This window comes from Typopeltis vanoorti, chromosome 25 (genome assembly GCF_054136105.1).
Source record: "Typopeltis vanoorti isolate ZY-2024b chromosome 25, IOZ_Tvanoo_1.0, whole genome shotgun sequence".
In the NCBI taxonomy this organism is placed as follows: domain Eukaryota; kingdom Metazoa; phylum Arthropoda; class Arachnida; order Uropygi; family Thelyphonidae; genus Typopeltis; species Typopeltis vanoorti.
This window is the reverse complement of record NC_143573.1, coordinates 64,824,626-64,850,755: the sequence shown is the minus strand read 5'-3', so window position 1 is coordinate 64,850,755 and position 26,130 is coordinate 64,824,626. Positions and strand designations below refer to the sequence as shown.

Here is a 26,130-nt window from a genome sequence, read left to right as displayed (position 1 = left end):
AAATAGACAACAGAATCAGCAAAGCTGGTATCGTGGGAAGTCAATTGAATAAATTCATATGGAATAAGAAAAATTAGTCGGAACACTAAATTAGCTGTATACAAGACTGTGTTCAAACCAATTTTAACTTATCGATCTGAGAGCTGGGTCAGAAGTAAAACACTTGACCAAAGACTAGAGACCGCAGATATGAGAGTCCTGAGAAAGATTAGAGGCGTGAACAGATGGCATCAATGGCAATATCATATTAAAAATGAGGATATTAGGAAAGAACTTGACATTGTCAGCATCCAGGAATGCGTTAACAGAGCTAATCTCAGATGGTATGGTCACTTAAATAGAATGGGAGAGGAAAGATTAGCAAAACAAGTGTTCTCTGCCAGGTTGGCAGGAAAACGACCCAGAGGAAGACCAAGATATAGGTGGATTGATACGGTACAAAGTGCCTTAGACGATAGAAATATAAGATCTGATAATGTTGGAGTCTTGACAAGTAACAGACTGATTTGGAGGAAAATTGTAAATAGGAAGTTAGTAATGATGTAATTTTTCATGTAGTACTGTCATATCCTGTACACCCCTTGAGGGTACATGGCAGGAATTTGATGATGATGATGATGAACTTGGATGTTTTGTAATGTCTCAAAGACATCATCTAGATGATTTCAGATGGGTAAGAATTATTGGAAAACTTGAAGAAGGCTGCAGAATTAATGATATCGGCAGAGAGTTTGTAATCTCACATACATTGTATCCAGGCTCTGGGCAACATTTCAAGCCAAATGGAATGTGTTCCAAATATTTGCTAAGAGGACATTTTGGTTCTAACAGCAAAATGTAACTGATGCACTACAGCAGGTCAGCTTCATTCAAGCATACATACATAGATATTTAGACAAACTGTGACAAGTAGGCCTATGTGCCCAAAGGCCTAGTCTGCATTCCTTTATCCACAGCTCATCATAGAGCACATTTTCAGTGGTGTTGTATCCATAAAACTTGGACAAGACACCAATGGGTAAATGTACTCTTTACAGATGAGAGTCGTTTTAGTCTTTCCTCTGATTCTAGATGACACTTGATCTGGTGTGAAAGTGATACTGCTTACCACTGCGAGAATTTTCTTGAAAGGGATAGATACAGTGGTGCTGGGGTCATGGTGTAGGGAGACATTATGTTTAATGGATGCACCAAGCTACAGCTGCTGGAAAAAGAGACTATGATTGGTGAACAATATTGCAATGAAGTTCTTCAACATTATGTTCAATTGTTCTGTGGTACTTTAGATGAAGAATTCATTTTTATGGATGACAATGCCACCCTACATCATACACATGCAGTTGAGATACTTCTGGATGCAGAGGATATTAATTGAATCGAGTGGCCAGCATGCAACCCAGATCTTAACCCCATAAGAACACATTTGACATGCAACAATTAGGGAGATGCATTGCTCAAAATCCCCCTCCAAAAAACAAATAAGTCCTTATACTTGCTCTGAAGGAGGAGAGCATAGTTTGCCTCAAGAACTCCTGAATCACTTGGTGCTAAGCATGGTATGACGTTGCGATGAGACATTTCAGTATGGAACAAGTCCACTCCAAACTGCACTGCAGTTCAGAGGTGGACATGTTCCTTACTGAAATGTATCTCTGCATAGTTTTCTGTAAGCACTCTACATTAATTCTTTAACATTTGTAACTTTTGCCAAAAATGTATTGTAATTTAATTTGTACAAAATTTATAATACACTTTTTGTGTAATATGATTTATTAGTATGCTGGCAATAAATTTATGTCCACATTTGGCTATAGTCGTGAATTTTTTTTCGTATATAAAAATGTAGTTCGTCCTAAGCTTTTGGACACCAATGTATGATTCTACAGATAGAAATATATTCACTTACAGATTAACTATAATGATTAAAGGTTAATATTTCTTCACTTTAATATTTCTTCTTCAATCTGTGGATGCTTCAGTTAAGAAGCATCCATTCAGATTTTCATCACTGAGTTGATGAAATAATAACATTTCAAGTAGTCAGAAAAGAAATTTCTGGTAATTACCAGTCAAATCCCTGAGAGAGCAGGTTAGAACAGTTAGCAATTTGAGCAGATCATTATTACTATATGGTAAATATCAATGAAAGAAACTATTTAAGAGGTATTAAGCTTCTGTGGTTTCATTGAAGCTGGTCAGGATACAAGAGTATAGAGGAGGTAGGATGAAACTGAATGTCATATTTAAAAGAAAAGTGTCAAAGTTGAGCAGCTTTCAAAGGTGAACTGTAGACTTAAGTATACAAATATTATTGGAGCAAAAATGAAAGACTTTAAAAACAATAATCAAACCTTGGAGACTTAGTAGTAGACTTTGAAGAAGACACTGACTTATTCATCCATTGAAATATTTGAGGAAGCTGTCTGTAAGGATACAAAAATCAGAACTCTGGATTCAAGAAGTGAAAGAGGAAGTTCTGAAAAAAAAGAAAGCATATCAATAATAATAATAATAATAATAATAATAATAATAATAATAATAATAATAAAAAGGTCTTAGGAAGTAAATTGACAGATTCACTAAGAGAATACAGAGTAAAATGTAAGAAAGCAAAGCAACCTAGACATGAACATACTTTACATGCAATGTTAGTTTTCATACTTGGATAATGGATTGAACAAACGTCTTGTCAAGTATAATTTACTTTGTAACCAAGTGAAAAAAAACTTTCTAAAGCAATAAAAACACCAAAATAAGAAAATAGACAGGATCAAAGAAAACTTAACTGCATTCTGAATAGAGAATCTATAGAACAAGCAAAACATTTCAGCTAGTTATAAATAATTTTCAGTGAAGATGGCAAATTAAATATGGAAAAACTGAATAGAATTAGCAAATCTAGCATGGTGAGAAGTCAAGTGAATGGAATAAGAAAGAAATTCCTCAGAATTTCCTCAGAAAACTAAAATTCAGCAGTATAAAAGGTAGTGTTCATGTCAGTTTTAACTTATGGATCTCAGAGCTGATGTCATCATTGGAAGAATCATATTAAAAATGAAGATATTAGGAAGGAACCTGTCATTCTTAGCATTCGGAAATGTTTAAGCAGAGATAATATCAGCCGGTATGGTCACTTAAACAAAATGGGAGAAGAAAAATGAGTAAAACAGATTTCTAATGCCAAGATAGCAGGAAAAAGAGCCAGAAGAAGAAGACCAAGATGTAGGTAGATTATTGTAGTTAGAAATGCCTCAGAAGACCAAAATATCAGTGCTGACAATTTTGGAGTCCTGGTAGATAACAGACTAATTTGGAGGAAAATTGTCACAATATGCAGTTAGAAATAATGTAAACTTTTGATGTGGCACCATCATAGTATCCTGTATACCCCTTGAGAGTACCTATCAGGAATTTGATGATGGTGAACTACAAGGAGAAAACAATAAGGAAAAATTGTTTAATTCAACAAGTTTCCTAAGCGTTATAGTGCACTTCATCAGGAATAAAATATATTAATTTGAAAAATTTATATTAACAGGTTGATACCGAAAACATAACCTACTATACACAAAATTCTCATTAAGTTGATGTGCATATCATGGTGAGATTTCAAACATGCAGCTCACTTTCAAGCTGCACTATATAATATCTATTCTAACCTAGGTCCTGGTTTCATTCCTAGTTCCTAGGTCTTTATATATGCCCACCAGAGCTAGTTTAAAATAGCACTTGATTTTTGTTGTACTGTGTTCAACAGCTTCTTTGAATGTGCAAATATAGCTATTAAATTTCCTTCTGTCCATAGTGATGAAAGGAATTTTAATATGCTGCAGAGAGACCAGATGAAAAGCTATTATTCATGGTAACCTCAACCCCACCTAAGGCAAATGGGGAGGATGATGATGATGATAGGCTGTTAAATTCAACATATGGCATTTACGTGAGTTGCCAAAGTACGTGATGCTTTTCAATGGTAGTAAGAAAAGCTAGGCAGATCTGTGTGCTCACCTTTTCTCTGCATATTTAATATGATCATTCATGTCATTCATTATTAAAGAGATCAAATGTCTCCTGAGCATCCCATCTCAGACAGATGGGATGCTCAGGAGACATTTGTATGAAAAAAAAAATGTATTGAAGATGTAGAGAAAAGGCAAGCACACAAATCTTGCGTAGATTTTCATACTACCAGTGAAAGAATCAGACACTTTGGTAATTCAATGCTATATGTCAAATTCAACCAGATATGTTCACAAATTCAAAGTGGCTGCTAAAATGACCTTTGTCCAACACAGTGCAACAAAAATCTAGACTTTATCTTTAACCAACCATGGTTGGTATACATAAAAGACCAAGGATGGTGGGTACCAGGTTATAATACACAATATCCCAACAATTAATTGTGGGTTCAATACTTCAACATGATATGCACTATCAGTTTAATAACAATTCTACACACTTTAGGAATAAATCTCTTAATATAAGTTTTTCAAATGAAAATATTTGAAATAAATATCAGGAATTTTTTTTTTCCTGATGAAGTATGCAATACAGTGTAGGAAACTTGTTTAATTAAATAATTTTATTTACTGTTTTAGCCTTGCAACTAATTTCTGGTATTACTGGAAGTAATACCAGAAACTACTACCACTAAAAAAGTTTGTGTGTGTGTGTGTTTGCATGCTTTGTCAACAGATAAATCAATAGGGAGCTAATATAAACACATCAAAACAGCAATGGCAATGGTTTGATGTATATTAAATCTATAATTAAATTACTTTTACAAAGTTGGATGAAAATTATACTGTCAGATTACAAATTCTTATTACTTAGATGGAACTATTTTTTGGAAAATCATCTCCCTACACGCTTCCTTCTATATAGATATCAAGAACATAAATATGCTATTAGCAAAATTTATAACTCAAACTGCTATAAATAATAAATAGATATCACCTTCTGAGTTTATCAGCAAAATAACGTGGAATTTGAAAAACACCTTCAGGCAACAGCACAGAATCTACCAGTTCTTGCTGACCTAAGAGTTCTAATTTTGTAACATCTTCAGGATCTTCTTGGATAAATATATGAATTTTTGCACCTTTTAATTTAAATGGCTTATCTTTGCCTCTAAAATAAAAAAAAAAAAAAAAAAAAATCAAAAAATGAATATATTAACAAAAGGATAATTTATTTTTCCTTAAACAATTTAAATAACTATTGTACGCCCACATAGAATCCATTCCAATATTAGGATAATCAATGCATTTTGTGGGATGAGCGTTTATTATTATACATCGCAAAATTAGCTTTTCAATTATGAAAATTCTAGTTCTTAAAGTGGTAACTATTATGCTTATACAACAGTTGGAATATTTATGTATAAAGCAAGTGATTTCGTGTGTTGGTGACCAATCATACATCTTTTATTTATTTCTCCCCTTCAGCATGAATTGACTATTCTTGGCACATTGCCAAGACTACTTCAGAGAACTAAGTTCTCTGAAGTGTGGGCACCTCATTTAGTGGTAAACAGATAATAGACACCTGAGATACACTAAGTTAGCTTAGCATTAGGAACACCTACCTCTTTGTGCAAAGCTCGCAGATACCTAGGAACAGATTCCACAAGGTATTGAACATCCTCCATGTTTAACTCAACCCATGTCTGCTGCAGCAACTTCATCAGTTCATGTGCATTCTGTGGAGGAGGATCAGCATTTCTCACACTCAGTTCTAGAATATCTCACACATGTTCAATTGGGTTAGAGTAAAGGAATTTTGGAGGCCTTAGCAATGGGGTGAATTTGTTGTCGTGTTCTTCCGACCACTTAGTAGTTGTATGAAACCGATGACAAAGTGCACTGTCCTGTTGAAATATGGCACTGTGGTCAGGGTAGATCTCCTACAGATATGGATTTTGATGGTCAGCTAACAGGTCCGTGTAGCATCCACCATTCAGTGTTCGTGGGATGATAACCAATGGACCTAGGAATGCCAAGAAAAAGTTCTCTCCAGACCATAATACCACCTCTAACGGCCTGTTGACAAACAGCCACAAATGTGCAACCTGTGGATTAAGCTTCATGCTGTTTATGCCAAATGCAAACCCTGCCATCAGCATGGTGCAGCAGGAAATGGGACTCATTACTCCAGATGACCTTCTTCCCTGGCATCCATATTGATCTCTAGCTGTGGAACTCTCATGCAAAGCAAGGTATGGCACATATGCATGTGAAAATGGTTCAAACTGCCTAGTGGGTGAGTCACACAGCTCACCCACTAGTACAACAGCGAGCTGTTGTACTAGTGGGTGAGCTGTGTGACTGCTGCATTTCACTGCTGAGATACCAGTCGTGACACCTGATGCTCACCTTTAGGATCAACCATGTGTGGCTGACCAATGTGAACCCTTCTGCTGGATGTCTGTTCATTGTTAATCCATTACTGGTACCCTCAGGAGCAGCCAACAAGTGTGGTTATTTCCAAAATACTGCCACATGTCCTCTGAGCTCCAACTATTTATCCACAGTCAAATTGACTACATCATGTTTCCCTATTACTGCCAAATGTTTAGTGATTATGTGCAAAGGATAGGTGTACCCATTATAGTAGCCACATGTGATGTCGATATCACATGATACTTTGTTATCACAACATCATCATCATCAAATTCCTGATATGTACTCTCAAGTAGTGTACAGGATATGACAGTACTACATGAAAAATTTACATCATTACTAACTTCCTATCTACAATTTTCCTCCAAATCAATCTGTTACCTGGTCAAGACTCCAACACTGTCAGATCTTATATTTCTATCTTCTAAGGCACTTTTTAACGTATCAATCCACCTATATCTTGGTTTTCCTCTGGGTCTTTTTCCTACCAACCTGGCAGAGAACACTTGTTTTGCAAATCTTTCCTCTCCCATTTTGTTTAAGTGACAATACCATCTGTCTGCTAACACATTCCTGGATGCTAACGATGTCAAGTTTTTTTCTGATATCCTCGTGTTTTTTTTGATATTGCCATTGATGCCATCTGTTCATGCCCCTAATCTTTCTCAGGACTCTCATATCTGCGGTCTCTAGTCTGTGGTCAAGTGTTTTACTTCTAACCCAACTCTCAGATCGATAAGTTAAAATTGGTTTGAACACTGTCTTCTATACAGCAAATTTAGTGTTTTAACTAATTTCTCTCTTATTCCATATAAATTTATTCAGTTGACTTCCTACCATACTAGCTTCGTTGATTCTGTTGTCTATTTCCATATTTAATTTACCATCTTCACAAAAAAATCATGCCTAAATAGCAGAAATGTTTAACTTGTTCTATAAGTTCTCCATTCACAATGCAGTTGATATTTTCAATGCTTCTGCCTATTTTCATTGTCTTTGTCTTGTTATTGCTGACCTTCATACCATATCTATTACAACAGTTAATCAATTTAGTCAGGGTATCTTGCAGACTTGTAGCAGATTTATTTAGAAGTACATCATCCACATAAAGCAAAGAGCTGACATTAACATCTTCAATTTTGATATTTTAATACCACTTTCCATCATAATGTGATCCATATAGATAATGAATAACAGAGGGAATAATTTACATCCTAGTCTGACACCAGATTTAACATTAAACCATCTCCCTGTACTTTCTTCAATTCTAACTGCTGACTTACAGCTCAAACAATGACTAAGTATTGCTTGATATAATGCCGCACTGACACCATACAACTGTAGCATTTTGAACAGCATCTCTATTGGCACCTTATCAAATGCCTTTTCCAGATCTACAAAACTTAAATACAGATCTTTATTATATTCTCGTGATTTCTAAACTATCTGTGGTAAAGTGAAAATCTGATCCTGACAGCCTCTATTTGGCCTGAATCCAGCTTGTTCTTCACCAAGCTTCTCTTCCACAATCCTTCTCAAATGTTTCTCAAGTATACTTGCATAATTCTTACCAGAAACACTCAGTAATGAAACACCTATGTAAGTCTCGTATTCAGTTTTATTTCCCTTTTTATATATGGGTACTATGAGAGCTCTACTCCAATCATCTGGAATTCGTCCCTCTGTCCAGGCATTCTGAACTATGCAGTGCAGCCACTGTAAGACTTTTATACCTCCATACTTGAGCATTTCTGGTTGAATATCATTTACTCCTGCTGCTTTTCCACATTTCAGGCTTTTGATGGCTTTTTCTACTTCAAGTATGGATATGTATTCTTGACTGCATGCCTGGTCAGTGTTTTTTAACCACTGTGCTGTCATTACTGCTTGTTTCATTTAGCAATTTTTCGAAGTAATTACTCCAAACTTCAAAGATATCCTTCTCTCCAGTTTTCATATCACGTTTTTCATCTCTAATTCCTTTTACAGCCCTCTTTCCTCCATTTCTGTGCTTCTTCAACAACCTCAAGAATATCTTGCCATCTTCTTGATATTTATTTCTATGTTCTTACCAAAGTCCTCCCATGACTTTTGCTTAGCTAGTTTTACACAATGTTTAGCTTTCTTTCATTTGTCTCTGTATTCTCTAAGAGCACAAGCTGACTTATTTGCCAGGAACTTTTGATATGCTTTCATCTTTTCTTTCACTGCCTCTTTAACTTCCTGTGTCCACCATGGAGTTCTGATTGTTCTATTCTTGCAGATAACCTCATCACATGCCTCTGGCTGAATCAATCAATGTTTTCTTCAGGGTTTGCCACTGAATCTCCAAGGTTTGGTTCCTGTTCTCAAATTCTTTCATTTTTTTTTCAATAATGTTTGTGTACTTTTGTCTAAAGTTCACATCTGAGAATTTTAGACATTTCAGAAGTTTGTAAGTCTCAATAATATCATTCCTCTTTCTCCAGTTTGCTAGTGTCTGCAGCCTACAAATTCTTAATCTTCATAATCTATATTCCACAATCCTGATATCATTTTTGACTAGCTTGTCTTTGCACTCTCTCCAATGTATCAGAATCATCACAGAAACCAGACCTATGCACAAGTGAAGTCTTGTCAAGGCCTTGTAAAGAGGCAAAATGACTTCCTTATCTTTACATGTCAAAGTTCATTTCAGCATTGCCATTATTTCCTGAGTTGTATTTACAATTTTTGTTATATGATCACTGAACTTCAACTTCCTGTCTACTAAATCTCCAAGATCCTTAGCCTCCAGAGTTTCTTCTAGCATAATTCCACCAATATAACCAACACATATCTAATCACACGAAAGTGCATGGCTTTACATTCATTAACATTGAAATGACAGCCATTTTCACATGCCCACAATTCCAGCCTATTCAAGTCATTCTGCAAGGACTGCATATCAGAAGCGCTCCTGATTACCCTACCTATCTTTGCATCATCAGCAAATAGCTGTATGTCACATGTTCAAATCCTTCCCAATGTCATTAATGTACAGATTGAATAATAATAGACCAAGGACTGATCATTGAGGCACACCACTGGCTAATTTGAATCTTGCAGATTCACATCCCCATATACCACTTTTTAATATCTGTCAGTCAGCCATCCTTTTATCCATACCAACAGTTTATAATCCAATCCCATATTCTCCAATTTATGCAATAGTATTCCATGGTGTATTCTGTATTCAATCCCCTGGTCTAACCCAGTAGTAATATTATTATAGAATGTGAGCAAGTTGCTAAATCATGACCTTCAAGTCAGTGGCGGCCCGTACATAAGCACTGCGACACTGCAGCACCCCCAAGGAAAAAATTTAAAAAATTAAATTTTGTTTGTGTTTATAAATAATAACAATGCTTACAACATTATATAAATGCAATACAACATGTTAAAGGTTACAGCTTATATTTGAACATTGATTGAATAGTTAATAATTGGAATTGTTCTATTAACGCTTTAAATTATGAAACAAATGCACTGTGATCTAACGCCGATATTCGTTTACACTTGTCATTGCACGTTACGTCATTCCCACACTACTCAAACAGCAGTGTATCTTGAGTATGCTTACGCGTTATTTCTGTGAGATATGAAACGTTTATTATTGCATGGTGAACTATTTTTTGTAAATCTTATTTTATTTTGTTAAAATAACATATAATTATTTATTTATTATAGATACAAGGCTGAATTATGATGAGCGTCACTGTTGAACATATGAAAAGAATTGTATTTTTTCATTTGTTTCGTGTAATGATAATTGCGATCTAACACCGATATTCGTTTGCACGTTACGTCATACGATACAGTGCCATTTGGGCAGTGTATCATATGCTTCCGCGCGTTATTTCTGTGAGATATGAAACGTTTATTATTGGTGCGTGTGCGTGGTGAACTATTTTTTGTAAATTATTATTATTATTATTATTATTATTATTTTGACACCTGCAGGAAGTCCAAGACTCATCGAGGGAGAGTGTGCCGACAGCATCGAACGATTGGTCCCCTTCCAACTACTAACCGCGCTCAAACTTACTTAACTGAGCCATTAGTAGCAAAGGCTCTACCAATCGACCAACCTTCGCCGGCATCTTATTTTATTTTGTTAAAATAACATAATTATTTATTTATTATAGATACAAGGCTGAATTATGATGAGTGTCACTGTTGAAAATATGAAAAGAATTATATTTTTTCAATTATCGTTACATGAAACAAATGCACTGTGATCTAATGTCAATATTCATTTGCGCTTATCATTGCTGTTGACACGAAACTTTTATTATTGCTGTTTGTTCATGGTGAGGATGAAATATTTTTAATAAAGCAATTTTTAATATGTAAATTTATTTATTAATAAATTCATTACTGATTAGGAAAAAAGAAGTTTACTTTCTTTTTTTTTATATACAGCACCTCCACTTAAAATTTTCACCGGTCGCCACTGCTTCACTTAGTAAACCCATGCTGCTCATTGCAAAGTAGAGGTTCTCTGTCAACTCATTTCTGAATGCGAGTCTAACCACTCCTGAGAGATGCTGATTGGTCGATAGTTGGATACATCGGTTTTTGCAACAAATTGTGAAATGGGATTACCATAGATTCTTTTCATTCCTGTAGGATCTTCCCTGTTCTGAAACTTAAATTATATAGCCTGGTAAAGGGAATAGCGAGTTCAGCTGAACACTCTTTTAGCATTTATGCTGATATCTCATTAGTTCCTATTGCAGAATTCTTATTGAGTTTGTGCAATAGCTCTAGTAATTCCTCCTCATCCACACAAGTTTCCTCATATGGTAAAGAGATAGCAGTGAGTTTAATGTTGCATATACCAGATTGATAGCTTTTAGCAAAATTGCTGCTCATTAGTTGAACAATCACCTCTGCATCAGTTACCTGCGTACCATCTGCATTCAGTAGAGTTATTCTTTCAAATTCATTCTTTCTTTTACTTGCAGCATAATAATAGAATTTTTGGGGTTGTCTTTAACTTGCAGAGCCAGTTTCATTTCATACTGAGACTTAGCTTTCCATACAACACTTGTGACTCTTCTGACCTGCTGCTTATAATTATCGTAACTGACATCATCCTTATGAAAACAATATTCCTTCCACATCATCTTTTTCTTATGAATCTCTTGCTTAATTAGATCACACATCGATTTCCCTCCTACTCTGTTTATTCTTTGAACTCTAGGGACACATTTTGATATCACATCATTTAAGTATTTTTAAAATACTTCCCATGCACTGTTGATATCCTTCCCATCCAATAACTGATATCATGGCACAAAATACAGCATACTTCTCGTGTGGTTATAATTTTCTGCTTTGTAGTTCAACATGTAGTCTTTCCTGAATTTAAACCTAACCACTTCCCATGTGAGTACAGCGTGTTACGTCTTTAAATGAAACCCACTCGGACACTATAATCAGGTCTAACACTCTTTGACCTCAAGTTCCTTCTGTCACATGCTGCTTGAAGAAATTGTCTTGCAACTGCTCAATAAATTCAGTTTCATTCTTTTCCTGTGATTTGATAGCTATTATTATTATTATGTAACACCTCCAGGGAGTCCAAAGACAAATCAAAGGAGGGCACCTACTCTACAATTCTCCGTCTCCACCAATCACAGCTACCTTCATCATCAATGCCATCTACTGCCAACCACCACCACTAGTATTTTCACAGACAATCACAAACATCCATGCCCATGGCAGGATTTGAACCCACAGTCTTTTGGCTGGAAAGCGGATACGCTAACCACTCGGCCAACCAGGCCAGCCAATCAATGTTCGGATAATTAAAGTCTCCATTAATTACTCTTTTTGCATCCACTTATTTATTTGTTGATGCATTTCTTTGTCACTAGCAACCAATCCACAAAGTCTGTAACAACACCCCACACCCCACTGCATATTTAATCTTGTTAAGACTCCACCTCACACCAGATGGCTTCAAACTCACTGCCATGAAAAATTATTACTAGTACTGCAGTCAGTGGCTCACTCAAGATTTAATCTTGGGGGGGGGGGAAGAGTTGAGTAGGCAATTTGAGAATACACACTATGCATTGCATACGACCTATGACTGAGCATCAGCAGTGATCGCCAATACATAATACTCGTGATCTCCTCTGGCCCGGCTTGAGCAAACAAAGTAGCACTAGGTCTGTCAGAGCACTGCTTCATTCGCAGTGGCTGTGAATTCCCGAGAGCTATAGGGTATCCCCACCTTATGTGACCACTAATTCATAAGTAGTATAGAAATAGAAGACACGACACAATGACATAAATAAAAAAATGAATTTTTGGAAACTTTTCTAGTGTTTTTTTCCCCTTTTTCTTTTGGGTGTGGGGCTAGGGCATACCAAAATTATATTTTCTCCACTATTGTGTAGTACAATATTCATCACTGTGTTTTAATGTATCTACAACTATATTAATCCAGGCAATGTGTCCAAATTGAATTTTTTTAAAACTTTGAAGATAAGACAGGTTAAGCCAAATAACTAAGAAAGTTCTACATACTGCAAATTTATAATTTATATTTTAATTTATATTCACAGTGAACAGCAGAACTACAAGGTTCAATTATTTTTAAATTAAAATATCATTTCACCTTACCTATAGCCAGTGCATTGATATCCAGGATAACTGTCAGGATTAAAGGGAATAACTTTAAGCAGAATTAAATCTGCATATGTTGCCATAAGAACTATCTGCCAGGTATTCTTCCATTCTCGATCAGCATCTCCTGGGGTTCCTCCTTGACCTTCACAAAGTGTAACATGTATTTCACCTCTCTTATGTAGGACTCTGCTTGCACTAAATATGTTTTCATATTTAAAAATGTATACAAAATATAATATATACATGCAATTTATATACTTAAAAAGATATACATTTATATTCAAATTTGAAATGCCTATATATTTAAGAATTTTTATATATAGCAAGAAAGCTAAGCTATGCCTGCTTAGTTAATTTTTTCTCAAAAATCTGATTTAGCCTTCCTTACCATACTAGACAGATTCTTCGTACTGCCCATGAGCAGTATGAAGCACAAGCAAGAAGGGCATGCTGATCACCTTGTTGTTTATATTCCCTCTGCAATGCTTTCATTTTTGCAGCACCTGCTTTGTATTATCACTATTTTTTTTTTTTTTTCTGTTAAGCCCATACATGAGAGATTGGTTGATCAACCTATAGTACATTAGTACCGTATATGAGTAGTGGGTTGAGAAAGGAGAAACTTGTTTACATTTGATTTAAAAGTCTGTATATTGTATTCCTTGGGAAATACATCAGGGGGGAAAAGACTCTTCCATGGTACAGCAGTAAAAGGGATGAAGGAGGAGGATTTGCAGAAAAGAAACTTGTACTGCGAAAGGATGTTGGGTGGAAACTGTACGTGTTCCAATGGGCTTAGTACTGAGTGGGGATATTATTGATGCTATTTCAAATGAACATTTGCTGTGGAAATATTTATAGAATACACAAACTGCAGAGACCAAACGTCTTAGTGAAAGTGGAGGGGGGGGGGGTGAGCTGGTAAGAGATGGGTCATTCATCAATCTAATTGTTCTCCTCTGATTGAGTCAAGCATTTTGAGGGAGATTTTTAGGAGTCCCACTCCGAATGTGAGAGCAGTGTTCGATAGCTGGGCAGATTCATCATTTGTATACAGTCAACAGCTGTTTAGAGGTGAAGTAACATCTTGAATGAAAGAGAAATACTAGTGTTTTGGAAGCTGAAGATGCAATGGTTGTGATGTGTTTATGCCAGGAGAGGCCTGATGTTAGGGTAATTCCAAGAAGAGAAATCTCATCTTGTCTGGAAATTTGAGTGTTATCAAAAATAATAGTGAGGGAAAATGGTTCTTTTTTGTGAGAAATAAGACAAAACTGGGTTTTACTAGCATTGAAATTGATGAGGTTATCTAAGCCCCATTGAAGAATGTCTTGGAGATCAGAATTGAGGGCAGTTGTGGTCGATGTTCTGTAGGTTGAAGCGAGTTGTGTCGTCATCTGCAAAACTGTGCATTAGATTGGAGGTCGACTGAAGTAGGTCATTGATATACAGAAGGAAGAGGGCTGGTGAGAAACAGAACCTTGTGGAACCCTAGCATTAGTTGGATGGTGAGAAGATAAGGAACAACCTATTATCACACATAGTGTGCATCCAGACAGAAAGCTGGCAATCCAACTACAGAAGTCCTGAGACAGTCCAAATGATAGGCATCTGCTTAGTAAGCCTTTGTGTCAGACACAGTCAAAAGCTTTAGAGATATCATGTGCAACCACTTGAGATATTCGCCAAATTTCTCCATGGCATTTGTCCAGATATGGGTGATATATGAAAGTACATCTGCTGATCAACAGGAGATGTACTCAGCTATTAAGCGACAGAATCCATACTGGTGGTCGCTTAATAGCTGAGTGCCTTCAAGGTAGTGTAGAAGTTGAAAATTGATGGTTTTCTCATTTTCTCTATCACTTTAGATAGAATTGAGGAGAGTGAGATAGGATGGTAGTTAGATGGCAGTGATTTGTTGCCCATCTTAGGAATGGGTTGAATATAGGCCAACTTCTAGGCTTTATCCCTACTTGGGATAAAGGGACTTAATCCCTACACAGTTTATCCTCCTAACCCTGGGTAAGCATTCTGTTACTACCTTGCTCAAACAATCCTTGACCACTTCCCATGCACTAATGACATTCATTCCATGTAGTATCTTATGCCATGGCACTCCTCCTAAGTTTGTCATAATTGCTAGCTTTTTAGTTCCACATAAACTCTTTCTTGACTGAAATTTCCACATGTTGAGTAACCTCTCAGGTTACTGAACGGTTACTCAACATGTGGAAATTGCAGTAGCAATCTACATCCCAAATGGAGGTAGAATTGCTACTGCAATTATAGATAAATCTTCTGATGCTGTTACCAGATCCAACACTCTCAAACCCCTGGTCCCTTCAATCACATGCTGTTTCAGGTAATTATCCCTTAGTAACTGTATAAATTCCATTTCCATTTTGCCATGTGTCCTTCCCTCCTTCCAATGTATATCCCGATAGTTGAAATCTCCCATGATAATTGCTCAGACTCACTCATGCTAATCTGCTGATGCATGCTGTCCACATCTTCTTCTGGACCCCAGATCTACAATAGTGACCAACAAAATATTTTGTCCTACTGGCTATCTCACACCAGACAGCCTCAAATGAATCATTTCCATCAGATCTACAATCTTCCTTAACTTCTATTTTTGTTGGTTGAAGTTCTTCAGCTATCATTAATAATACTCCTCATCCTGTCCTATTTCTTCTGTCTTCTCTGAAAATACAATATCCATTACATTTTATCTTTGTAACTACATCATTCTCTGATAACCAGGTCTCACTGATGCCAATAATTTTTGGTCAAGCTGAGCTGACCAATGCTAAAAACTCCTCTCCTTTCTGATACTTTAGGCATTCATGTACATGCATTTCAACATCTCCTTGGGCTCACAGTTATCCTTACAAAATGCTACTACCTGCTCATTTAGATTTGAAACCTGGGAAACTGCATCCAGCTCTTCACAATTATTCCTGCACTCATACTTATCTATCCCAGATGTGGTTATTTCTGCACAGTCATTCCTGCATTCAGACTCATTTGTCCAGGGGAGGCTAGACACAAGCTTGATTGCTTCACCCCCCCTCAATATCTCTAATTTCTCTGGTTTTGCACTTCCAACTTCTCAATGAACAACACTTTCTCCAAGCACCTAACTCCAAAACCATTTAAATATAGCCCATCAGACATGTACAGGTACTTACATCCATCAAATTTATTTCACACCATTCATCCTGCACAATCTTCTCATTAATTCATTATTTCATTACAGTGAGGTTCACTAGGTTTAATAATCCTCATTAAATTATGAGGATTATTAAATGCATAATGCTATACATCACTGAAGTTTATGTCTCCTTAAATCCATATGTATTTCTATGTAAGCAACATTTATGATAACATCACCTAAGAAATTTATCCAAACACTGCATTCCACACCCAAATATCTGACAGTAACATTCAAACTCCAATTTAGACAATATCAGCATACATTTAAATATAAAATTTGCTTATCTTGATGCAGCCCACACAACAACTGATGTTTAACTTATGCTACCTAGTGTGAAATGCTTATCTTCCTCTTTAATTCCATCTACCTCTATTCTTTGGAACAGCCTTTCCAAATCCATTTATTCCAAGAACTACAATCTCCAGCTACTCCATGTTGCCTCAGTTGACATCATTGGTTTTGTGACCTTTTGGTGGGTTTAATATACCGGGTGATTATAAAATAACGTCAAGTGTTCAGAGCCCTCTAGCAAGTAATGTATTGGATGAAACACACTAATATTCGGTAGATGTACACAGTGGAACATGTGGATTCGATTTAACGAAAAAAAAAAGTACCAAAAGTCGCCAACAGGGGAAATTTTGGTGCTGTTTACCGAGTAAATTGCATTAATTTGCATTATCGCGTTTCTTGTGAGCGATCATGCAATAAAAGGAAAGCCTGTGAGATTTCTTATCATTCGCAGACGAACTGCTTTTTGATGTCTCTTACCTCATGTGAGCATGCTTTATTAGTCAAACTCTATTATCAGCGGAACAATAATGCCACTGCTTGTCTTCGTGATTTTCAGCATATGAAAAATTTACGAGAAGGATCGATTAGCATAACAAACTTACGAAAACTGATTCGGCAATTTGAAACTACTGGAACTCTAGCAGTGCAGGTAGGCAGGGGATGCAAACCAATCAATCACCAACAAGTTGAACAAGTTGCAACTGCTATTGTGAAACAGGAGACGATGAATGTGCAAGATACCAGCAGTGCATGAGCAATATCCTGGCAAATGGATATTGCATACACAATGGTGTGGAAAATCCTACATCAGATGTTGAAGTTTTACCCCTATAAAATCAGTCATGTTCAAGAATTGCACCGTGGTGATGCGACCACACGAATCGACTTATCTTTGAGATTCTTAGCGTGCATGGAAACGGATGATGCATGGCCGTGGCAGATTTTATGGATTGACGAAGCACATTTTTATTTGAATGACGATATTAACACGCGCAACTGCCGCATTTGGGCTGCAACTGATCCACACATGTGTCTGCAGATGCCTATCCACTCGCCCAAAGTCACAGTGTGGCGCAGATTTACGGCATCTTTTATCATCGGTCCATACTTTTATGAAAAAATCGCCAAAATGGACCAGTGACCTGTTCCGTCAAAGCTAACAGGTATGCTAACATGCTACAGAACTTTGTGGTTCCACAACTGCAGCAAAGAGGATGTCTTGATTCAACCATCTTCATGCAGGATGGTGCACCATCCCACATCGGACTTCAGGTACAGCGTGTTTTGTGACAAATTTCTCTGACAGAAGAATCATTAGTCGTGCATTTCCTACTCCATGGCCATCGAGATCGCCTGATCTCAATCCTTGTGACTTTTGGCTGTGGGGATTTCTTAAAATCATTGTGTATCAAGGACATGTACCCAATATTCCAACTTCGAAGGATCGAATAACATAGCACGTGAGACAAATCAATTCTGATATGTTGCGAGCCACTGTGGAAAATGTCGTGCACCATATGCAGTTCCTGGAACATCAGAATGGTGGTCATATTGAACCTCATTTGTAATTAACAATAAATGTCATGAAATTGATATGTGCTGTCTCTCATTTTCCATTTAGTCATTCATTAGTCGCACCTAATAAAATTAATTTGGCAGCACCAAAATTTCTCCTGTTGGCGACTTTTGGTACTATTTTTTTTTTCATTAAATTGAATCCCCATGTTCCACTCTGTACATCTACCAAATATTGGTGTCTTTCATCCAATACATTACTCGCTAGAGGGCTCTGAACATTTGACGTTATTTTATAATCACCTGGTATATATATATAAGTTCAATAAAATTTATCCAGCCAGAATCGAAAATAACCAGTGTACTGGCAGATAGACAGCATGAAGCTAATAGAAAAATGCATTAGATATAATTAGATATATGAAGAGCCAAAGGCTTCAATTCAGCGACATATGACTTGCTTAAGTTAAGGGATATTACGTCCCATTTCGTTTCTTAGCTGAATAAGAAACTCAAAGAGTTTCATGCAGAATATAGTAGAAACTATATTTTTTTTTTCGTTAAATCGAATCCCCATGTTCCACTGTGTACATCTACCAAATATTGGTGTGGCCCTGAACACTTGATTATTTTATAATCACCTGGTGTATATACATATATAAGTTCAATAAAATTTATCCAGCCAGAATCGAAAATAACTAGTGTACTGGCAGATAGACAGCATGAAGCTAATAGAAAAATGCATTACATATAATTAGATATATGAAGAGCCAAAGGCTTCAATTTGGCGACATATGATTTGTTTAAGTTAAGGGATATTACATCCCATATCGTTTCTTAGCCGAATATAGTAGAAACTATATATATAAAGTTCGGCGATTCCAAGCATAAGCAAATATCTGGATATTGCAGCAACTGACCCTTAAGGTAGTGCAAGCTGAGGCAACTCATGTCAAAGGTGGAGCAAGCGCCGATCACTATTCTTGATATTTACCCATAATGTGAACTTAGCTCTTAACTGAGCTTAACTGAACTCTCAACTGACCCTTAAGGTAGTGCAACTACCTTAAGGGTCAGTTGCTACAATATCCAGGTATTTGCTTATGCTTGGAATCGCCGAACTTTATATATATAGTTTCTACTATATTCGGCATGAAACTCTTTGAGTTTCTTATTCGGCTAAGAAATGATATGGGATGTAATATCCCTTAACTTAAACAAGTCATATGTCGCCGAATTGAAGCCTTTGGCTCTTCATATATCTAATTATTTATTAGGACACCTCTCGGCAATACTCATAGAAGGGTTGTAAGTTCTGTTCGCTACAAACTTTTGACTTCACTGATGAGTTCCAGTTCACGATCCAGTTTGTGAGGAGTGCCCGATCCAGCGAATCTGAAAGAGAGCTGCATGTTCCAGTCCTGCTGCCAGAAGCTTCCAGCCTTGGTGAGAAATTTTTTTTTTTAAGTTTCTTTTTTGCCTTGTGCCTGCTTGTAGTCTTACACCTCTACGTAGTGTAGCAGGAGATTTCTGCAAACAGGGAACGCTTGGCTCTGGTTTAAAAGTCTATCCACTTTTCCAGGACTTAATTCATAGCGAGATATTTTTCTCTCTTCCAAATGACTTCATTTCTGCCGTGAGTGAAGACCCTCGGTATAGAGGCAGGCGTCAATGTACCAAAGAGGACTTTAGCGAGAGCTCTCGCCGACATAGTAGGGGCACAAAAGATACTTGGTTTTACCCCTTATGGAGCAGGTAGATACCAGGTAGTTGTGAAAGATACAGAAACCAGGAATAAGTTAATGGGAGGTGTAGAATGTGAAGGGAAAATGATCTATCCCTTCGTAGTAGGAAGTCTACTGAAGACACTACGAATAGAAAGGTTCCTTGTAGAATATCTCAAGGAAGGGAGTGAGATAATAAAAAAGGTTTTCTCAAAATGGGGAGACGTACGGGACGTCAAAATCACCAACGATGCTGACTACCCAGACTGGAAGACTGGTGAGGTGACCTTCCTTATGGAGATGAAGGCCGAGGTTCCCCAACTTTGTATTTCTAGGCTCTGCCAGGGTAGTAGTCAACTACCCTGGTGTAAGAAAGCAATGTTTTCGGTGCGGATCACTCGAACACCTAGGTGCAGATTGCCCTAAGAACAAATGCAGGAACTGCATGGTGGCAGGACATGCCCTAGCCCAGTGTGAGGCACCTTGCCTGAAATGTGGAAATACAACCCACAAGGTAGACGTTTGTCCCAACAGGATACAAGCAGAACGAATAGGAGGTGCTATATCGCCAACCCCAGCAGCCACTCCAGTAAATAAACCTGAACCCGAAAAAAAGGACGACATTCTAGTTATAGGCAAAACCGCAGAGGAGCCTAAAACAACGGAGCCGGAAGACTCTCCAGTCATTCAACCCCCAGCTATAGTGACAGTAAAAACAGGAAATCAAGCCGCCACCATGAAAAGCTCAGAATGGAAAATAAAGAAAAAAAAGAAACGTAATGCAAGGAAAGCTCGCATCGAGACGGAAGAGTCCACAGAAATAGAAGAAATGGAAGCCAGCAACAACACAGAAAAAAGACCAATCAGCCCTGAAGAAGGAGAAATGAAGAGAACAAAACCACATAACAGATGCCCAGAAGAAGTATCTGACTCTGAGGAAGAGGAAGAAAGGGAGAACAGAATAGAAAACCAAGAAGAGACTGAGGAATCAAGAAAAGGCAATATTACCTCAGCCGAGGAATCGGAGGAAGAATCCATCCCTGCCGTGGACGCCCAAAGGGTTCTAATGCGTTTAACCCCAGAAGACTCCAAGATAATCCTCCAAAGGGCAATAGACAAAATAGGAGCACCTATACTCCTCCTCACAGGTCCTGAGACCATAAGCTTCGAATGGGGAGACCTCTATATAGAAAGATTAAGTGAACTAAACCCAGCACAGCTAAAAGGAATCCCTAACTAAACGAAGAAACGGAAAGGAGGCTGTATAAAGCTCTTCACCAAATAATAAATGGCCGGGAAAAAACAGTAGCTTCTCAAATCTTACAGAAAAATACAACAATAAAAGAGTTAAGGGCAAACTAAAAACTTGTCCTCCTTTCAGGACCAACTAAATACTTAATTCTCTTGTACAACTTATTGGTTCTCTAGTTCACTAAGGAGGGGGTAGACCTGAGAACCCGGGCTGCGAAGGCTTACGTCGAGGCGGTGCAGCTCCTTGTGGGCTGCATCACTCTCGGTTCTCTGGATGATAAAGTCCACCTCAATACGGATAATAAAATCGCAGTTTTTTTTTTTTCTTTTTCAGTTGTAAGGCATAGTTTAAGAATAACCTAAGTTCCAAATTTTAACAAACATTTTTTTTTTTTAGGGGTTACGAGATGACGTCTCCAGACACCTGGATTAATGTAATCTAAAGTTATCTTTTTCGTATAAAGTGAAGTGTAAATTTTAAGTTTTTTTTTTTTTTAGAACAGGTGTAAGGAGATTATATTTTACAGACCTTTTAGCCACAACCTCTGGGTTACACAGCTAAACAGGTTGACTGAGGCCTCTTTTTACCTCCTACTATCCTACTCTACCTTTCTTAACTTCCCCTATTACTACCTGCTGACACTCAGCAATCTTTATACTCCAAAGGCCGATGATGAAAGACATGAACTCCCATTCTACCTGCTCGCTGATGAGACCTCAATAAAGGTTGAAACCGGTCTGGGTAGTGACCTTCTCTCATAATGTAGAACAGTAATACAGCTCCTAGGAGCTAAGTTCACATTATGGGTAAATATCAAGAATAGTGATTGGATCTTGCTCCACCTTTGACGAGTTGCCTCAGCTTGCACTACCTTAAGGGTCAGTTGCTGCAATATCCAGGTATTTGCTTATGCTTGGAATCACCAAACTTTATATATATAGTTTCTACTATATTCGGCATGAAACTCTGAGTTTCTTATTCGGCTAAGAAATGATATGGGATGTAATATCCCTTAACTTAAACAAGAAAAATGCATGTTGTGAAATGTATCTAAAGAAATCTAATATAAAAGCTGTAAAGAATAAAGACTCATCTAGATTACCTCAAAAAGAAATTTTTTAGCAGATTTTGATTTTTGTCAATTTTCATCTTAGAACAAATATGAGGAAAGTTAAAAATTATTCTTGAAAATCTAATTTCCTTAAGCTCTGGATGAAGATGTAACTGGGTGGCATCCACTTCTGTCAATACTTCTGCATCTACATATATGAAAAGACAAAAATTAGCAAATTAGGAGGATTATTAAATTCATAATGCTAAACATAACTGAAATTTGTCTCCTTAAATTCATATACATTACTATGTAATTAAAGATGCCAAGAAATTATATTCTTGGTTTAACTCAATAAAGGTCAAAACCAGTCTGGGTAGTCGCCCTTCCCATTATGAGAAGGGTGACTGTCCATAAAGATATGTGCATTGCATGATGGAATACTATGGCAATTGATGTGAAGTCATTAGCCTCTATATACAAGTAGCCCAGTCATGAAGTGACTTCATGTGCAAACTTTGTTTGCTTACACTTGAATAAAGGATGAAACCAAGAACATAAATTATTGGCTCTTTAATTTATAGTATAACCAAGTGAAAAAATTTTCAACTTTCAACATGTTTCTATGTAGGAAATGCATTTAAGTATTTCTTTTTCTTGTCACATAGTTTTAGGTATTATATAACTTAAAAAACACTGTTGTATACATTTTTCCTCATCAAAAATTTGTAGCATCTATAGTATTAATGACTAGATACTTGAATTCTTTTATAATATCAATTTTTTTTTTTAATCCATAAAAGCCTAGTACTGACTTATAAAATAACACTAGATTGACTGACCTCATTGACACTTGTTGAACAGTGAAGTTATGTTTTTATATGCTTGAATTTTGTTCAACAACAAAACTGTCATCAGAGTAGCAGCATGCCAGGAATGATGACGATTTATTTATTTATTTTTATTTTATTTTATTTTTTTTTTTTATCAAAGTACTTTTTTGCCTGCTCATTCAGAAGTGAATAATAAATATCTCCTAAATGATACCTCTAGCTTCTTGTGGTGAGGAGCTAAATGTATCAATGACCCCTAGAACTATACCAGCAATAGCATAGTTACTGGTAAAGCCATCCTAGATGGACAGGTCAAGAGAGAGCATTACTACACTAAGAGAGAAATACCTCCAGGTTGGGTTGAGCAACATGATGATAAACTCTGCTTGTAAAAATACAGATAAATTCAGAAGAATTCAAAGAAAAAACAGGAATAGGTATACTGGAAACAACAACACTATGAAAAGTGTAAATGATTTGGAATATTATTACTTGGAATGGTAGCGCTTAGCTAGGAAAGAAACAAAATATGACAATTGAAAAAGATAAAGATAAAAGTAATAGCTGAAATTAAGAAAAAATAAGAGAGATCTATAACAAACTGGAGGATTATATACTAATATACAGTGATACAGAGTGGAATAAACAAGCAAGTTGTGGTAGAGTTATGACTGATCAAAAATGGAAGCTGGAATTAAGAGCTACACTTTATTAATGGAAGAACAGCAAATGTGAGACTGAAATTTGAAAGAGGCTATTTGATAGTAATGGAAATATGTTCTTTATTATTATATGGGTAACTCCATAAGATAAGACTCATCGTATTTTTCTGGACTCAGACTGCTTAAACGTTACTGCTTGTTATATCTCTGCGTTTTGATGTATCACTGTTAATTATAAACCATTTATAACTATTACACTTTATTGCTGTTAATAATAGCAGATAAAAATAAAAATAAGGATACTACTGAGAAGACTTGCAAACCGATTACATAAAATACAGGCAGCCCTCGGTTTACGATGGTTCAATTTACACCGATTCACAATAATGCCAGATGAATGAGCATGCTTTCTTACCGTAGTGTGGTCTGACTGAAAAATGACGCTAGCAGACACTCTAGTGTTTGAGTGTTTACCAAGCTACAACGACGTATATGTGTCAAACCTAGTTTTACTGTTGAATTCATTATGTAATTGTTCTATTTAATTTTTTTTTTTTACATACATACGTATTTAAATTGATAAAGAACGTAATTACATACCATGTTTGATAAAAGAAGTGCAGAAAAGTTAGCAGGACTTGGTGTTAAGAAGGCCCGGAAATCAATCGCACTTGAAAAGAAGATGGAGGTGATTTGAAGAATGGAAGATGGGCAGACACGTGCTAATGTCTGTAGGAGTATGTACTTACCTCCATTGACTGTTACTACAATTATGAAAAATGCAGATAGAAAAAAACAGTCTGCGCAACAATCTAAACTTCATGAAAAAATGGAAAAAATATTATCATTATGGGTGAATGATTTGAATCAGAAAAACATTCCTCTGATGCAGGCTGTTATAACTGAGAAAGCAAAAACAATTTTTGAGCATCTTAAAAAGACAGATGGAGGCGAAGAAACATTTTTGGGAAGCAAAGGTTGGTTCATGAGATTTAAGTCTCGAAGTAAGTGCCATACTGTCAAATTATGTGGTGAGGTGGCAAGTGCAGATGTCGTGACAGTGGCTGCTTTTCCTAAAGAATTTCAAGACTGTGTAGAACAAGGAAGTTATCCTCCTGATCTCATTTTTAATGCTGATGAGACTGGGCTCTACTGGAAAAAATTGCCATCATGCACCTTCATTTTCTGTGAAGAACATTCTGCTCCAGATTTTAAAGCTGCAAAAGATAGACTTATGCTTTTGTTGGGTGCAAATGTCTCCGGAACTTTGAAGCTAAAACCAATGTTGGTGTACCATTCACAGACACCACGCACCTTTAAGGGTCTAAAAGCCATGCTGCCAGTCTATTGGAAATGAAGAAAGAAAGCTTGGGTTACACAAGACATTTTTATAGATTGGTACATAAATTATTTTTGTCCTACCATGCTTTGCTTCTGTAAAGAAAATGATTTGCCAGCCAAGGCATTGCTTCTCTTGGATAATGCCCCTGGATATCCTCAAAACCTTGCTGAAGTAAGAACACCATTGGATGTCAAGGTTGTTTACATGCCCCCAAACACAACATCATTTTTGCAATGGATGGATCAGGGGATTATATCAATCTTCAAAGCCTATTACCTCCGTATAACATTTATGGAAATGGTAAAAGTCTTGGACACTTCAGGAAAAACTATTAAAGACTATTGGCGGTCATTCGATATTTTGAAGGGCATTAACAACATCAAGGCAGCTTGGAACGAAGTGTCAGCAAAGTGTTTAAAAGGAGCATGGCGAAAACTTCTTCCAGAATTTATGCATGACTTCGAGGAATTAGAGCAAGAGGAGAATGTTATTGAAGACGTTACCAAGCTTGCGCGAGAGGTGGGATTAGATGATATTACAGTTGAAGATGTGACAGAAGTCTTAGAAAGCAACGATAAACCGCTTTCCAATGAAGACTTAAAAGAATTAGCCAAACAAATAAGTCAACATCCAAAGGAGGAGAAAGAAAACAAAGAAGGTCCTCTGACAGATATAAAAACGGACAATTTACAGTGTAGAGATACTGACTGATGAATTCTGTGAAATGGACCACAATTGGGAATGGAGTGAGAATGCAAAAAGGAGTGTAATCGCATCCATTCGATCTTACACTGAACTCCTTAAAGAAATAAAATCTAGGCAGTTAACACTGGATACATTTTTCAAAAAAAATGCAGGTGATTCGAAACCAGGAACTTCAACATAGAAATATGTAATATCTTTTCGAAGTTTCATATTTTTTGTATATAATTTTGTTTTGTTTTCGTTATTAATAATTTTATTTTAACAAATATAAGTGTATTATCAAACCTTTAAATATAATAATGTTACACGTACTTCACGTGCATATTTTTTGACTGCGTAGAACATAACTTTGTACCTCCCATTAAAATTGGGTTCGTTTTATGGCAATTCGGTTTACGCCTGTTTTTTCAGGAACGGAAGCGAGGCGTAAACCGAGGGCTGCCTGTACTAAGATTAAAATTAATAAAT

General features: G+C 36.6%; 1 protein-coding gene across 1 annotated transcript in view; it reads right to left on the bottom strand.

Moving 5' to 3' along the window:
- LOC150092811 (ferredoxin-fold anticodon-binding domain-containing protein 1 homolog) overlaps positions 1–26,130 on the bottom strand; it is a 62,248-nt gene that overhangs the window by 17,615 nt on the left and 18,503 nt on the right. The window contains exons 3-5 of the mRNA XM_090414286.1: positions 22,172–22,328; positions 13,059–13,259; positions 4,957–5,130 (exon numbers count right to left, since the gene is read on the bottom strand). Coding sequence (XP_090270412.1) covers positions 4,957–5,130; positions 13,059–13,259; positions 22,172–22,328 — 532 coding nt within the window. The remainder of the gene's footprint in view (positions 1–4,956; positions 5,131–13,058; positions 13,260–22,171; positions 22,329–26,130) is intronic.